Raw genomic sequence first — 17,307 nt, forward strand, 5'->3', positions numbered from 1 at the left:
CCGGCAATAGTTTATCCGAGGAGAAGGTTGTTTTCAAACCCTGTACAAACAATTCAGGTTTCCATGTTTTTACACTTCCATGCTCAAGTGCGGTTATTTTCCTTTTTTATCGAATTCGTTCCAGCGCTGCTGTAGATAGTTTTCAGGACTTGGGTAAAGCGCCGCAATGGATCTAGCGCTATTACCCCGGGAAAATGCACGGCGGCGGCGGAACTACGATAACTTAATGGCCCCAAACAACAGCAGAAACCCGGTGCTTCTTTCGGTTCGTGCGGCTCTTCTAGCAGTCATCATTTTCTTTGCTAAAGGTAAGAATCGATCGAGTTAAACTGGCCAGTGAACATATTGTACAAAGAAATGTAGAGGCTGTCGGTGTTAGTACTACTTTGCTTTTGTTCTATAGCTAAATGAACACGGGAGCAGAGTGAGTTGCTCTGGTGCTCGGGCGGATCGGTTCCTCTGATAATGTTACGTTAGCCGACTGCTAGCTTAGCGCGTACACGATACACGAGTGCCTTAGACCCTCTGTTTTACACTTTTCGTCTGGGAAGTCATTTGTAATCCAAGAGTATATTCTTGTATATCGATATAACTAGGTAACTTTGTTCCGTCAAGACTAAACGCAACGCGGTTCATTTGTCGTAACTGCATTGCTGTAAGTAAAACAGGTAAGTCGAGGTTAGTTTTTAGTTTGCTGAGCTGATCACCGCGCTGCTGGAGCTGTAAGAGCTCGGCTCCCCATATACATGGACCGTCATAGCTGGTCATTCAGTTTTCTCTCCACTACTTGATTTAAACTAGCTCGATCAACAAATTTACATGAATGTAAGTTGTGACTGTCTGGCTTTCCTTTTGTGAAGTTGATCAGTGAAATGATTAAATAAAACTGTCTTCCTGCGAACAGCGAGCGTTGGTGTGTATCCCTGTGTGTGTACTTCTGGACTGAGTGATGCGCACTAACGTTACTGCTACTCCAACAACACTGGAACACCAATAAACACGGGATAGCTTAATGGTACGATGTGATGGATTCAGCTTTAGTATGCCACGTCTGTCTGAGAATGCTGCACTTCAGGTATGATGAATGTACGGGCTAGTTTTACATCCCACCGTAATAATTAAAGGTTGTGCGTGCTTCGTTAGATTTCATATCAATTTTCGGGTACTTCAGTACAGCATAAGCCAAATTAAAAATTGTCCTTCTGTGGAAAAACGGTCAACATTCAAATGCATTAGAAAAGCAGTGACTGAACAGCTCCTCGTAATTCACCTCTGTCCGAGAGGGCTTCTGCTCTGCTCTCTGGGGAGTGTGGAGTGAATTTGTTTGGGAAAGGAAGGTGGTGATCTGTCAAAATTCTCTTTGAGCAATGTGCAGCTGTCAGAAAGGGGTAATGGAGGAGGCCGAAACCTGGCCAGCTCTGTGATGGTTAATACTCTCAGACCTTTACATATGTTACATTACAATCACATAGCAACCGCTGTATTCCAGATCCTCTTACAAACACAATGTCATGGGAACTGTGATTTCTCTTGGGGAAAGTTACAGCCAGGACAGCCCCAGTAATGATAACAGCAGAAAGATAAAAAGATGTGCTTTAGAGTGGCGATTCAAATGAGTACTGCTTAGATAAGATTTGGGGAATGTCTGCATCCCTGACCGGAGGGCATGACATACACATAGCCAGTGCATATGTTATAATGCGCGCACAGGCTGTGCGTATGTTATAATGCGCACATAGACTGTGCGTATGTTATAATTCTGTTTGAATGCATACAGCTGTGTGGAACACGGATGGTATTGACACTGTTATATTAGAAGTTATATTACGTTGCATTGCCTTACTGGCTTTCAGACTCTCTTATTCAGGGCCACTGAGAGAACTTGACATTTTTCCATCGTCTCCACTTATACAGCTGGATGAATACTGAAGCAGCTCAGGTTAAGTACCTTACTCAAGGGTACGACTGCACTGCCTCACCTGGGAATAAAATCTGCAACCTCCGGGTTATGAGCGCTCTATCCATTATACTACAGTGGTGCCCATGATTGCACTGGCTGTATTTCGGTTTTTGTGTCTGTCCCCCAAACCTTATTAGGCCCCCAGTCTCTGTTTCTTTAATATGAGCCCTGGATGTGCAAGGTCAGACTCAGAGGTCATAGATTCATCCCCATGAGCAGTGGCAATTGTGCGTTTGCAGCACATGTACTTTTAACATGGTCCTCTGCTGCAAGGCAGTCACTCACTTTTATCGGCTGTTGGAAGTGCCATGTGGACCCTGTCATTAAATATTTATTTGGTGTATTCTGATGTTGGGAAATTCATAATATTAATAATGCACCCTGGGGTAGTGTCTGCCGCATGATTCGGCTTCCTTTTGTGGAGTCAGATATGCAGAAATGAGCACTTACCCTCAACAATGTCCTTTGCGGAGGGAAGAAACAGTCTCAACACAGGCAGTTAAAACAGCACAGCTAGACGCAGAGAGAGGTGGGTCAGTGTAGGAGTTGAGGTTGGGGTTTAGAGTCGGTGTTAGAGTTGTGGTTGGGGTTACGATCGGGGTTATGTGTGTGCTTGGGGTTATGCCACAGAGATGGAGTTTAGTGTGGTGCTTTTGTTACTTTGCTGTTCCTCCTATGAATGAATGAATGCTGCTCATCATACTGCAGTCTGAGGTGCTTCTGTCAGTCAGTTTTTTTATTATTGGGAATATTATCCCTCCTGAGATGTGATGAGGCACAGATGGCGTCTGCGCAGGCATGCAGCGTTTGCACAAGCTCCGTTGTGGTCTGTGATGGGTGTCTGCGCAGGCACGCAGCGTTTGTGATGATTTGAGCTGAGAGGAAGAGCTGGAGAGTAATCTGGGGGCAGAAGACGTCTTTGTTGCATTTGAAGGTTGTTGAGATTCTCATCTGTGCTGTCCGCAGAGCCAGGCCTGTGTCTGGACCTCATTGGTCAGAGCCAGTCCTGTGTCTGGACCTCATTAGTCAGAGTCAGGTCTGTGTCTGGACCTCGTTGGTCAGAGCCAGTCCTGTGTCTGGACCTCATTGGTCAGAGTCAGGCCTGTGTCTGGACCTCATTGGTCAGAGCCAGGCCAGTGTCTAGACCTCATTGGTCAGAATCAGCTCTGTATCTGGCCCTCTTTGGTTAGTCCAGAGAGAGGAATGTTTTTAATGTGGTTGGGCCCAGCTGTCTAGTGGTGGCTTGGCGGTCCATGGGCACAGGAGTCAATGTGGGTTGAAGCCAATGGTATGGCTTGCCATGGCTTAGGTTGGCTTGGTTTGGTCTGGGATGGTATGGTCTGCCATCGATTAGTTTGCCTTGGTTTGGCCTGGCCCCACACGTACTGCTTTACAGAGTTGTGTAATTTGCATGTTAAGAGCATTAGCTGCGTTCAGCAGCAGGAAGCCAGTGAAGGGCGCTGAGATCGGCATCTTCAAGGCGGGGTCATCTGTGTCTCTCTGATGGAGAAGCACTCACTCGTACCGGAGCTACTGTCGTGTCTGCAGTGCTCTCTCTCCCCCCCCCCCCGGCTTCCTGCCGCGCTGCTCTCTGCGCTCTTTTCCCTCGTTAAGTGTTCCTGTCCTGGGATCCTGACCGCGCGCGCTGCACGCGAGCCTCTCCTCCTATTCCCCCTTCATTATCCCTGCGGGACGTTCAGTCCCGTCTCGTCTCAAACACAACAGGAAGGCCATCTGCAGTCATTATGCAAGTCCATTTCTGCCTGTGGAAATAAGAGCACTGAAAGACCCAGACTTCGGTAATATGGTTGAATAAAGTAAATGTACTAAGGGCTGCTCGGCACATTCCTCTTCCACGTGAGCAGCGGTTTCTGCATCTGACATGCAGAGAGGCAGAGAACCTGACAGAAGGTTTAGTTTTATTCAGGATTTCTCCTTGTAAATGAGCAGGTCAGGGCTGCTCTCTGGGTCTGGGGTGAGTTTATGGGGTTGGGGAGAGAAGTGGGGGGCGATCTGTTTCCTACAGAGCATAAACCCACCCCTGCCCTCAACACTGCTGACCCACACACTCTCCATCTTGGCTCCTAAGCTGCTTGTGTTCAGGTCAAACTTGAAGCCGAGTGACTGAACTTTACCGTTCTGGGGGGTATTTCACAAAACAGGATCACTGAGTTAGCTGGATAACTGTGCTCAGTAAAACCCGTTGCAGCTCTTTTTACTTCAGTCCCATGTTCCAGATTTGGGAGGGTTCCGGGTTTTGCAGTTATCCAGCTAACTCTGTAATCCTGCTTCATGATACAGGACCCTGCTTAAGCCTATTTTCTGTCTGACACAGGTGATTGTTGTGGTATTTTTTCCTGGCCTTTGTGCAGATGTATTCAGTCGGTAGTAGAAACGGACCTGGTGTCCCTGTTTGGCTCTGTTAGCAGTTAGCGGTACACAGCGGGTCCAGCAGAGATCAAAGCAGATTTAGAGCTGTTTTGGGTTACTCATTCATTCCTCTGTTTGCATCTTTATCCTAGCTAATCGATTGGGAGCGTTTGAAGTTTGTAACAGGCTTACTTTGGGGGGGGGGGGGGGCATGGACGAGAGAGGGCAGATCAAAGCACGGACTGCTTGTGCCCTGAATGTTTTAGCTGGTGTTTGCTTTGGCAGTGCTCAGGACAGTGTTCAGCATTCAGTGTTCTGTGCACAGTGTTCAGCGTTCCGTGCTCAGAGCAGTGTTCAGTGTTCTGTGCTCAGTGTGTGCAGGTGAACAGTGAGGCAGGAAATGGGGGTACTGTGTGTGTGTGTATAACTGCCAGACAGAGTCACGCAGTTGTGCCAGCTCACCTGACTGACTTCTCTCTGCTCTGTGGGAGATGCTTACTCACGGAGATGGGCCTGGGATCCAGAGGAGATTGGGGTTAAGTGCTTTTGCGGCTGGGTTTGTTTGGCGGACGGGTTGTTTGATGACAGAGCTGAGCTGCGGCCTCCTATTCTCTCACTGGCAGTTTTAAGAGCGCCACCTCTGATTGCCCCGTTTTAGCCCCGTTACCTGCAGTCAGCTGCTGTTCATCTCCCAGCATGCCTCTGTGCCTTCAGAGAGAGAGAGTGACTCATTCTCGCACCTCTCTGTGCCTTCAGAGAGAGAGAGTTCTGTAGAGAGCGCCCCCTGCTGGCTCATCCCCAGTCTGCTGAAGTGGTGCTCCACAGTCCCAGTGGCTCCGGCCCACCTGCAGCGGCTGCTCTGCCCGCCAGGGCTGCGTGTGACACAGGTGCTCAGGCCGCTAAATCCACTAAATCCGCGAAATCCCCAGAACAGCTGTGCACTGAGTGGGCCCTGACACAGAGGCTAACGCTCTGACTGGGCTCAGCAGCTCCAGAGCCCTGTGTGCTTTGGAGGGGGGTAGCGAGCTCCACGCATCGCGTGTGAAGGGTCCTCTGGGACTCTCGTCCTCGCTGCAGTCAGACCGTTCACAGAAAGGTTGCCTTAGCTTCACTCCCCGAGTGTTTATTTTTAAACATCCCCATTTGCTCCTGAGAGACACATAAAAATCAGTTTTCCCTGCTGTCCCAACATATCCTGCTCATCTCATGGATAGCACTGTCACACCTGTTCAGGTGAGTGTCTCTACACGCTGTTACACCTGTACAGGTGAGTGTGTGTCTCTACACTGTTACACCTGTACAGGTGAGTGTGTGTCTCTGCACTGTTACACCTGTATAGGTGAGTGTCTCTACACGGTGTCACACCTGTGCAGGTCAGTGTGTGTCTCTGCACTGTTATGCCTGTACAGGTGAGTGTATCTCTCCACGCTGTTACACCTGTACAGGTGAGTGTGTGTCTCTGCACTGTTACACCTGTATAGGTGAGTGTCTCTACACGGTGTCACACCTGTGCAGGTCAGTGTGTGTCTCTGCACTGTTACACCTGTATAGGTGAGTGTTTCTCTACCTGCTGTTACACCTGTACAGGTGAGTGTGTATTTATGGCTGGTTCTTCTGGCTTTGTCTTGGTTCTCACAGCTTTGCCTTTCGTCCCGCTCTCACGTGCCCCCTGCGTGGGGGCAGAGGACAAGCTGGGGGTCACTGCAGGTCCCCCCCATAAACGCGCTGTGTGACTGTGCGTCATTTTCAGCCCTTGGGACATAAAGTGCCCTGCACAGTCTGTACTGAAGTGACTCGCTGTCTGTAATTAAAGCCAGCAGGACGGGCGTGTCCCCGCAGAGGACAGCGCCCCCTGTGTCTCACTCTCCCCTGCCCAACATGCGTCGGCCTCTGGTGTTTTGCAGTAAATGCAGTTATGGACATTAAATGTACATTAATAAAGGAAAATAATGAATTGGCCTTATAAGATCTGATGACTTGGGGCTTGCACATGGCATCCATCCACAAGCTGTGGTTATGAGGGTTCATTTGTGTGTGATGTTACTGTGACTGGAGGCCTGTTCAGGAAGATGGACGGTGGTGATTAGCTCTCTTAGGACTGGGTGGGACTGCAGGTTTAACCTCAGGAAATACACGCCCGCAGCCACTTTCAGTGTGTGTGCAGCAAGAGGAGCAGTGTGTGTGTGTGGGTGTGTGTGTGTGTGCACCTTTTTTCAGGTTAAGTACTTCACTCAAGGGTTCAGCCACAGTACAGCTCCATCCAGGGTTCAAACCGATAAACAGGCAGTTCCCCAAACACCTGTAACGCACTGATGGGGGGGGGTAAAATAAACTCCTGCTGATTTCCTTTTCCTAAATGAGTCTGCCAGAAGAGCAGCATGAGTGTGTGTGTGTGTGTGTGTACACATGCGGGCATGGGTGTTGATGTGTGTGTTCATTTGATGACCCTGAGTACAGACAGCTCTTTCTCTGTCTTTAAATCTTATGCAGGCTCCTGCAATTTAATTTGAATTCAGCCGAGTGTCTGGGTGATAATGCTACCTTGTTCTGCAGTTTGTTTTTTTTACTTGTTTTTAAAAGAGCCATTTTTGTTATGACTGCCGGCTCTTTGCATCACAGTAGTTACATTAATTGCCAATTGAGCAACCAATGAGCCGTGCACATATTTAGCAGTGATTCAGTCCTGAATTTGAACCCCGTTGTTTGAACCCCATTTTCTACCCCCTGGCCGTGCTGGCGGGTGTTAAATTTATCTTTTTTAACGTCTGGAATTAATCTGATGAAACGGTGTTGGTTTGGCCTGCTTTAACACTGCGTACGCCTGCAGACATCGTTGGCAGGTCTTGCTGATAATGGAAGTACACACCCTGACGGCACTTTACAGCGATGGTGTTCGAGAATCTTCCGGAGTGACTGTGTGATCAGCGCTCACGCTGTGGAAAACTGATTTCAAACAGCATTGAACATGAGCATTCTCCCTGCCTGCCAGGCAGAAGCCACCCTCCAGTCTGTATTCTCTCTGAAATGTCTGAGACATTGCGCACAAGGCTGTTGGCTGTAATTTTGTTGATTTTTGGCATTTAAAAGGCAGAAGAGTGATATTACACCGGTTGCCTGATTTTTATTCAGTTATTCATGGTACCTGTTTGAATCTACTCGCTTCATTTTTGCATAATACAAAGTTCTGTTCCTGTTGTGCATACTGAAATTAGACTTTGTCAGACCTGTTATGTTCTGTGTACAGAAGTATAGTAATCCTGAGTCATATTGTGACTGTAAAATTTTGGGGGTAGTAGCATACTGTGTCATTATTGGTGATAAGTCTTCAAGATGGAATCAGGCTGGGATCGGGTTTGAATGTGAAGGTCTCAGGTTCGGGTCAGGCTTGGGCTGGAGTATCAGGCCAGTACCTCGTGCCAGAGACAGTGTTCACAGAGAGTCTCTGTTCCTGTGCTCCGGTTCTGTTCTGAACATTCTGACATTCCATAGAAAGATGCTGTGATTGGCTGTAATCTGGGAATCATTTACGGGGTTTTGGAGCCTCAGTCTTCCATCACTACAGATCACATGGTGGCTTGGGAAGGTCTGGAGGAACGATGTGGAAATGAAACAGTCCTCCGTCCTGTCCGCACCTCCACCCAGCAGGCTCCCATGAGCTGTGCTGCTGTTTCCATGAAAGCAGCGGCTCCTCATCTTTGTAGAGGGGGAACCGCTGACCAATGAGGCGTAAACCACAGGCCTCAAGCACAGTGACGCTGGTGAGATGGTCTGCCCACACGATTAAGCTCTCTCACTGATCTAAGCGCTCTTTCGGGAACAGGACAATGCAAGCCCTCTGCAGATGTGGAACAGGACACTGCAAGCCCTCTGCAGATGTGGAACAGGACACTGTGCCCTCTACAGCAGTGGAACAGGATGCTCTAGGCCCTCTACGGCTGTAGAACAGGATGGTCTGTGCCATCTATGGTTGTGGAGCAGGGTGACTGGATGCTCTATTCCCTCTACAGCAGTGGAAAAAGATACTCTTTGCTTTCTATAGCAATGGAACGGGACACTATGCCCTGTTAAGTTGTGGAACAGGGTGCTCTAGGCCCTCTACGGCTGTGGAACAGGATGGTCTGTGCCCTGTATGGTTGTGGAACAGGATGACTGTATGCTGTATGCCCTCTATGGCAGTGGAACAGGACACTTTGCCCTCTATGAACTTGTTTGTAACGTGGTCAGAATTAGCATGTGCCTAAACTGGGCCCAATGTTCTTTTCATTTCATTTAGATCCTTTTTTTTACCCCTTTTACATAGTAGGCTTTTCATTTTTTTTAACTTTGGCTTTCTCCATAGTGAAGAAGTCACTCCATCATGTGGAGTCAGGAACAGTGAATGTATGGTTGTGCTGAGGAGCAGCTTCAGCCTTCCTGCTGAAGCTGGGACTGCTTTATTGCTGGTCACACACTGATATTCCCCAATGGACAGGTGGACAGTCTGTCTGTCTACAGGTAACAGGAAGTCTGTCTCTCCTCTGTCCAGGATTCAGACTTTCAGTAGCTTTTGTTGGTGTGCGCCTGGTTCAGTAGGTGTAATGTTTTGTGGCAAGCGTCCATCCCTCCATTATGTATACCCGCGTATAGATAATGGGGAGGGGAGGGGCTGGAGCCTATCCCAGCACGCATTGGGTGATTGACAAGAGTGCACCCTGGACCGGTTTCCAATCTATTGCAGGGCAGCCTTGTTAATAATAATAATAATAATAATAATTTATTATTATTATTATTATTATTATTTGTACAGCATCTTTCATAGAGAGAATCAAGCAACTCAAAATGCTTCACTGCAGAATAAAAAAGACAATATATTAAAAATCAGGATAAAATACCCAGACAAATGCATGGATAAAATAATAAAAGAAATGAAGTCAACGGTAATTGCCTGAAAGCTATCTTAAATAGGTGAGTTTTCAGCTGAGATTTAAAATTTTCAATGGATGATGCTTCTCTTCCTTTTTGTGGTTAAGCTGTTTCATAATTTTGCTGCATACATGGAAAAGGATGCTTCACCTGCATATATAAATCTCCTTTGCAACACAAAAGAGCTTTGCTTCACTCGATCTCAAAGTTCTCATTGGCTGATAATAAATTAAAAGGTCGGAAATGTATTCAGATGCTGATCCATTAAGAGCTTTAACAGGAGTTAAAGCAGCTTAAAATCAATTACTAACCGGTAACTGATGCTGTAACATAAGTACCTGGAAAACATGAGCTCTCTTTTTGATACTGTAAGAATTCTAGCCGCTAATTTTAGTACAAGTAGAAAATTGATTTCTTTGGAAGACCAGAGACCGAGACCAGAGAATATTAGTAGTCTAACCTACTAGTGATAAAAGCATGCATGTTTACTGTATTTGGCTGCAGTCGGGGGGTGGGGGAGTTGTAGGGTAGGGCAGGGGAGGGTAGGGAAGACTGTGGCTGGCAGGGCTGCTGGTTGTGGTGTGGTGGACCTGCACAGGAGAGGACAGTAGGCTCTTTGATTCAGGGGCAGTGTTAAAGACGCATGATGGGAGGTTTGTCAGGTTCGGTCTGGTGCAAGGCCTGAGTTTTCAGAGGCAGACTGTGAAACACATGGAATGCGCCCCCCCCCCCCCAATCCCCTGACCTAAGCACTGTCCTGAATCCATCTGTCACGACAGTCTTCGTATCTCTGTCATGAGATTCTTATCCTTCTGTCATGACGTGCATTATCTATCATGATAGGCCTTATCCTTCATTAGCGCAGTAATGACATGTGCTTATTATTCTGTTATGACTAACCTTTCAGTTCTGTCACAACATGTTCCTTTCATTCCACCAGAGTTTATTTTATTTGCCCATTACCTGCTTATTATTCTGTCATGAGGTGCCAGTGACGTTGTTCACCGGGCCTGCAGGTGCAGCTCCGCAGAATGAGGCCTCAGCCTCTCCCTCCCGTCTGCGGCCTTCAGGTCTTCTGCAGCCGGGAGCTGTGTGTCTGCACTCTGCTTAGGGGGGCATTTCAGGGTTGGGGAGTGTGTTTCAGGGTTAGGGAGTGTGTTTCAGGGTTGGGGAGTGTTTTTCAGGGTTAGGGAGTGTGTTTCAGGGTTAGGGTGTGTGTTTCAGGGTTGGGGAGTGTATTTCAGGGTTGGGGAGTGTATTTCAGGGTTGGGGAGTGTATTTCAGGGTTGGGGAGTGTATTTCAGGGTTGGGGAGTGTATTTAAGGGTTGGGGACTGTATTTCAGGGTTGAGGAGTGTATTTCAGGGTTAGGTGGGTACTGGCTGGGGTGTAGCTGTACCAGCAGTTTCATTGCAGAGAGATCTGGTCCTTATTTCAGTGCAAAAGCAGCTGTGATGTTCACTCACACCATTATCACCATAACAGGTGATTTTTAGTTCAAACACAAAAAACACGGTTTTTAAAAAAAAAACTATTCTTCTTGCTTTATTGTCATTGCTCTGGGCAGAAAGCTTTTCAGCTGTTTTTGTCCTGTGTGAGGTGGACATTAGACTTAATTACAGGAGTCTATGAGCCCTTCCTCTGGGTTTTTTTGATATGCTGCTATAGTCTCTGTGTATGGCGTCTAAATCACTGTAAATACTGCTCTCGGAAGATGCTTTGTGATTGGTAGAAAGGCTTAGAAGGGCGGAGCCCATAGAAGCCTGGCTGCACATGGGGAAATATTTGAAGGGAGCCCCTGGGGATAGGCTCCTCCCTCTGATTGCTATGGGAATGCTGGGGGGCCAGGGACGGTGTCCTTAATCCCCTCTTTCAGCCCCCAACCCTCAGGAAGTCTTGGGGTGCGTTTATGCTCTGGCGTGAATGCAGGGATCCGGAGTTTGCGTTGGTTTGAGGTGCACCATGGGAAGGTCTGGCTGGCGCACAGGCAGCGCTGAATGGCTGAATGCAAAGCAGCGCCGGTGTGAAGCTCTGCCCTCATTCAGACGCGACACGGTGCTCTAAAGACCCACAGACACCAGCTAGCCTTCTGTAATTAAACTGCCTCATCCACAAGCTCTGTGCTGTCCAGAAACAAGTCCAAGCAACCAGCTCACACATTACATCTCTGTCAGTCAGTCCTTCTCTCTCTCTCTTTCTCTCCCTTCCTTCTCCAGCTGTAGAAGGCATCATATATTAAGAGTTCTGTAGGTTTCAGCACCTCATGGCAGGAGGGAGATTGACACACGCAAACACACGGTCTCGCATACACATACGCACACACACACACACACACACACAGCCCTCTCCTTAATCAACTTTATCTTAATGAACTCTCCTGTTCTTAATGTCTTCCTCTCTTGTGGCCGCAGCCCCATCACATCATTGACACGCAGGCCGCCCCCATTGTGTGATGAGGGTACAGAGGGACAGCTGGAATTTTTGGGGCGTGTTTTTTGTGGCCCCCCAGGGGAAGTGGAAGTCAGGTTGAGTTGATGTATGTGGTTTCTGCAGAGGAAGTGTCTCTATACGTTGTCAATATGAGGCCCTAACAGTCATCCTCAGCACAATTAAGTGATCTGCATAGTAGGCCTAATGGTTGCTCTAATTGTTATGGCAACAGGTGCTCTAATCGTTATGGTGACCGGTGCTCTAATCAGCCCCAGTGGTCGCTCTCCGCAGTCACTCTGCGCCGGAGAGGTTTTTAAACCTTCAGTCCTCCTGAGGAAGCAGGCTCTGGGCATGCTCAGCAGGCTTCCCTCTGCCTGCAGGGGGTTGTGGGTAATTTACATTCCCCTCACAGAGCAGGGGCCATGAATGCCACCTTTGTCTCGTTTGTGGAATGCACCGCTGGAATTCTGGACGGGGTTCAAGATCCCCGTTAACTGACACCCCTTTTGGTTTGGGAAGGGTCCCTCTCTTTAAGGCCCTGTCCCACAGGTTTGAGAAGGGTTCCTCTCCCTGAGGCCCTGTCCCACAATTTTTGGGATGCAGGCGTGGGGGGGAGAGAGGGACGTCTCGAACCCCCATCCATGAGTACTGATTTTTTTTTTTTTAACAAATGAAGATTTTAAAAATGGTTTACAAGACATGCGTTTCTGCGATTTTCATTTTCATATTGTGCAAAAAAAACAAAAAGTGTCTGGTAAAATGTCCAAGTGCCTGGTGAATTTTTTCATCCATCAGGCACAGTGGCTGGTTCAACAGAAAGTTAGTTTCTGACCTTATCTCTGTGTGCTCTGTATCAGCCCCGCCCCCCCACACTCCCAGCCAAAGCAGAAGCCCCTGTTCCGTAGCTCATCGTGCACTCATGGACGAAGCCCATTCTACAGGCAGTGAAAAACAGCAGTAATTACTGGGCGTGGCCAAGCGGAGGTCTCTCAAGACAAAGGTCAACTCACAGCCAGATTGATCTGTTTCTCTTCCAGGTCGACTGGCCTTTTCTTACCCTCCTGCGAGACACACAGGCTAGACAGACTCATAGGCTGTCTGTCTGTCTGTATGCCCAGGGGTTTGTAAAGACCGCAGCTCAGTCCCCTAAGTGATGCAGAGGTGACCTTCACTGCTCTGTGAATATGTACACACACACACCAGACACACTCCTGCACACACACACACCACAGGCACACACACACACACAAGGAGCTGACGCTGAGCTGGAAGGTGTGTAGAGCTGCTGGTAAGTGTCTGAGGGGGGTCTTTGTGTGCAGACTCTTGTTCCGGTGCTGTCAGGTTTGGAGAGGGGCACAGTGGGGTGGTGACAGGCCCTATTCATGGTGCGTGACCCTGCCCCCCCCCCCCTCCAATGGCTCTGCCTGACAGCAGCCGTACCCCGCCCTGATCAGGAGCCGTCCCTAACGAGCTACGCCAATTAGCGTCCCGGCCACCCCCGGAGACCGGGCCTAAGTGCGCTCCTGTTTGGAAACCTGTCATGTGGCACGGCGGGTGGTGTTTGGGGCCTGCGGGGGACCCCACGCTGGGAGATTGTCTCCCAGCTTTTGAGCGGCGCGGAGCTGGAGCGGGACCTCGGCTGGCCCTGCGCGGCGCTTCTCCCGCTAGCGCAGAACGTTCTCTCAATGTTGCTCAAATGCACTGGCGATGTCATAACATCGGCGAAACATTCCAGTGACGTTGTGATAACGTTTTGCGTTCCCTGGGCTCCCACGCCGACGGCCGCGTAGCGAGCCAGGGGGTGCGCTAACAGGGCGCCCTGGAAGTGCACCAGCGTGAGAACGAGGCTGTTTGTACGGGGAGCAGAGACCAGCTGTGTGAGCCCATAGGTTCTGAATGCTGCTGTGTCGGTTGTATTGTGTGCATTGTGTGTATTGTGTGCTGCTGATACAGGCAATAATGACTCTGGGCTGTGAGTCCTTCCTGTTTCCCCTCCAATCAATGTGCTCTTCTGGCTTTATTCTGAGGTTTGTGAGTTTTAATTGACTGAAAGCAGTGCATTATGTCCGTGAGGACCGGACATGTTAATGATGCTCTTTCTGTGCTCGGGGGGGGTTATATATGTTCTCTCAGTACACACGCCTGTCATGGTCTCACTCACACACACCATGCACACACCTCACACTCACACATTCTCTTTCACAAACCCAACATGCACTGACCCCAAATTCAAACCGTTTTAATCAAAACAAGCTGGAGCGTGCAGTGAGAACTGGAGCCCAACAACAGCCAAACCCGCTGGACCGACGGGCTGTTCTGCTGAATGTCTGACCCATTCTCAACAGTGGACTGCATCTGACATTCGTTGTACATCACTGGGTTGAACAGACTGAGAGGTCTGCGTGCTTTAGACTGGTTTGTGTCGCCCCCTGGAGGTTCACGCTGCACGAGGGGCCAGATCTCCTGCTTTCCCGCAGGGACGTGCGGTTGAGTTTTAAAGGGATGGCAGGTATTCCCGGTACTCCTGCTGGGTGCCCTGCTCGTGCGGCTGACCCGGCTCTTCCCGCTGCTGTCCGCTTGCGTCTGACATTTACCTTTCCGTTTGGGGACTTCCTTCCCCCTGCTGAATGGCTGATAAATGTCAGTGATTATGAAGGGGAAACTGCATGAAATATTCATTTGGAATTCTTATTGGAAACAAAAGGCCATTAGCCGTTTCTCCTCCTAACACCGCTTCACTCTTCTGTCCTCTCTCCTCCCTCCCTTTTCTCACTCCTCTCTCTCCTGCTCAAAGAGAGGGGTCTGGCCGGTAGCAAGCTCTTGTGCGCTGGGTGAAACTGTGGGGGTGCCCCCTGATGGGGAGTCTGTGATCTGTGATGACCCCAGAGCAGGAAACCGCCCAGGCTTTGGGGTACCCCCGAGGTTTGAGCTAAGGAGCCCTAACAGTGGAAAATGTGCGTGCTGACTGGAGAAGGGGAGGCAGTTGCCATGGCAGCGCTGCTGCATCAGTATGGCTGTGTGTGAAGCAGGGTTGGATCCTGGAGCACCTCTGAGAGGTCCAGCAGGGTTTTGGGTTCAGACCTGGAGCCCTGAGTTCCAGGAGGGTGCTGCGTGCTTGGAACTCAGAGAGAATAGGTATGAAATACAAATGGCAGTTTGACAGCCTTTTTCTTCAAATGGCTGACCATTTCATGATGAGGCTTTCATTTTAATGCTGCAAAGTTCTTATCTGCCATGGCAGTGGGGTTTTAGGGGAATTCCGAACTGAAACATAGTGACAGGTCTTCAGCAGACATCCCAATCCGCTCTATAACCGGAGACAAGGAACTGGTCCTGACTTTACGCAGTATTCTGGATTCACTTACCGTGTTCACGTGTGGTTCGAAACAAGGTCGGAAATTAAAGGTGCTCGAGGAGAAATGGTCGTTAACAAAAAAAAAACAAAAAAAAAAACCCAGAAGAATCGGTTCATCCAGAACCTTGGAGTTGCTTTGGGTTTTAACCACAGGCCTGAGCACAAGTCCTCTGGGGCCTGTAACTTTCTGTGTGCACCAAAATTGTGCTGATCAGTGTGCTCTGTGGTAACATGACTGCGTTACATCATAGCATATAAAAAATATCTCCCTCTCTCGCTCCCTCTCTCACTCTCTCATTCTCTGCTCTCTCTTGCCCTCTCTGCTTCTCTCTCTCTCTCTTTATCCTTCTCTCTCTCCCCCCAGGTTTGTGTGTACAGGCTGCCTCCCTGTACTTCACCAAAGAGCCAAAGTCCCAGGATGCATTGCATGGGCGTAGCGCCATGCTGCGCTGTGAGGTCAATGACCCGGCGGACGTGACTTACAGCTGGTTGCAGGACGGCGAGGTTGTGAGCGACTCGGACCGCCGCTTCCAGGAGGGCGGTAACCTCAAGTTCGCGGCTGTGGACCGGCGGCAGGACGGCGGAAGCTTCCAGTGTGTAGCCCGCACGGCGAGCGGCGAGGAGGTCCGGTCCAGCAACGCGTCCTTCAACATCAAATGTGAGCTCTGCCCCCTTAATGCTGCCCCTACAGCTCCTGCATGTACCTTTAGCCCTGCCCCCATGTCTGCCCTTGACCACACCCCTAAATCTGCCTTGAACCCCACCCCCATGTCTGCCCTTAACCATGCCCCTAAATCTTCCCTTAACTCCACCCCTATATCTGCCATTAGCCCCGCCCCATATCTGCCCTTAACCACACCCCCGATATCTGCCCTGAACCCCGCCCCCATGTCTGCCCTTAACCACGCCCCTAAATCTGCCCTGAACCTTGCCCCCATATCTGCCCTTAACCACGCCCCTAAACCTGCCCTTTTATACATATGCCCTTAGCCCCGCCCCATGTCTGCCCTTAACCACGCCCCTAAATCTGCCCTTAGCCCTGCCCCCATGTCTGCCCTTAACCTTGCACCCAATATTGTGTAAATACCCAGTACCTTTAAATACAGAAGGCTAACCTAGGTGTTTTTTTGCCGTAATTAACTAATGTGGCATTATTTATGTTGTTAGGGCAGAAAACCCTAGAGAAAGATTGTGCTGTGCACCCCCACTGGTGCTGTTTGTGTTATGCCTGGGTCTTTACATTTTGCCCTGTAGCCTGTGTGTGTGTGTGGCGGGGGGGGGGGGGGCGGGGCGGTGGGCAGGGCGGTGTTGTTCTCAGAAGCCTTTTGTCAGACTTGGTGGGGAGTGAAATTTCCCTTCAGGCTCTTTTAGCATGCGATCGTCAGTGTCCCACTTTACATTGTGTTCAGGAGAATTTTTCCCAGAATGCTTTGGTGTTTTCTAGGGTTTTCAGCGCACTTGTAACTGGTTACATTTATACACTTTGTTGTGCGTTGCTCTGGATAAGAGCGTCTGCCAAATGCCTGTAATGTAATGCAATGTAATGGTGTTTCCATGGCCCTTCAGTGCTGTGTTTTTCTGTCTCAGTGCTGAAACACTGTAGCTCTCTTGCTCTTCTGAAGGGGAAATCCGGCTGACTTCTACTTCAGAGGAGCTCTGCCTCGGACAGGAATAGTCCTGTTCTGTGTTTCAGGTGGCCTTCTCTAGCAAGGCTAGGAGCTCTGTTCAAACCTGACTCCCCACCTACACCTCCAATACACCTGTACCTAAACCTACATACACACCTGTGATAGACCTGCACCCACATACACACCAGCAAAAGTTTGCACGTACGATGTCAGAGTCATTCTTTCCAATAAATGTATTTGCTTCATAGATCAGAGCTTTTCTTAATAAATAGGAGATAATTAAATAAGAGGAGCTGCATTAGGGGCTCTGGTCCTCCTGCTTTGCTGTGTGAATAAGATGACCACCATGAGCCACTTACAAATCACAGACACAGAAGTGGCAGTGGCAGTGGTGTAAGCACAGACACAGGAGTGTCAGTGGCAGTTAGTTTTCTCCTGCAGATATGAGGCTCGGACGCTGGGCTGTGAAAGGGGAGGTGATCCGTTTTACTCAGATGCAAATGTCCTTTGTGTTCTCCCGCTCACTGTTATGATCATCCTTTAATTAGCATAATTCCCCCTTGTACTGTAGTTATGGAAACGGGTGGAACAGCAGCGCATATTTTGGAATTATCAGGAGCTGTGCTCATGTGAGCCCCCCTTTTTCTGAACAACGCCCCCTTT

At 49.2% G+C, this 17,307-nt stretch overlaps 1 protein-coding gene across 2 annotated transcripts in view; it reads left to right on the forward strand.

Moving 5' to 3' along the window:
• Positions 1-17,307, forward strand: part of LOC135244623 (inactive tyrosine-protein kinase 7-like) — a 32,394-nt gene that overhangs the window by 347 nt on the left and 14,740 nt on the right. For both annotated transcript variants that reach the window (XM_064317066.1, XM_064317068.1), the window contains exons 2-3: positions 125-308; positions 15,381-15,674. In XM_064317066.1, the coding sequence (XP_064173136.1) occupies positions 167-308; positions 15,381-15,674 (436 nt within the window). In that variant the 5' untranslated portion in view covers positions 125-166. The remainder of the gene's footprint in view (positions 1-124; positions 309-15,380; positions 15,675-17,307) is intronic.

Source organism: Anguilla rostrata, chromosome 18, assembly GCF_018555375.3.
Source record: "Anguilla rostrata isolate EN2019 chromosome 18, ASM1855537v3, whole genome shotgun sequence".
Classification (NCBI taxonomy): domain Eukaryota; kingdom Metazoa; phylum Chordata; class Actinopteri; order Anguilliformes; family Anguillidae; genus Anguilla; species Anguilla rostrata.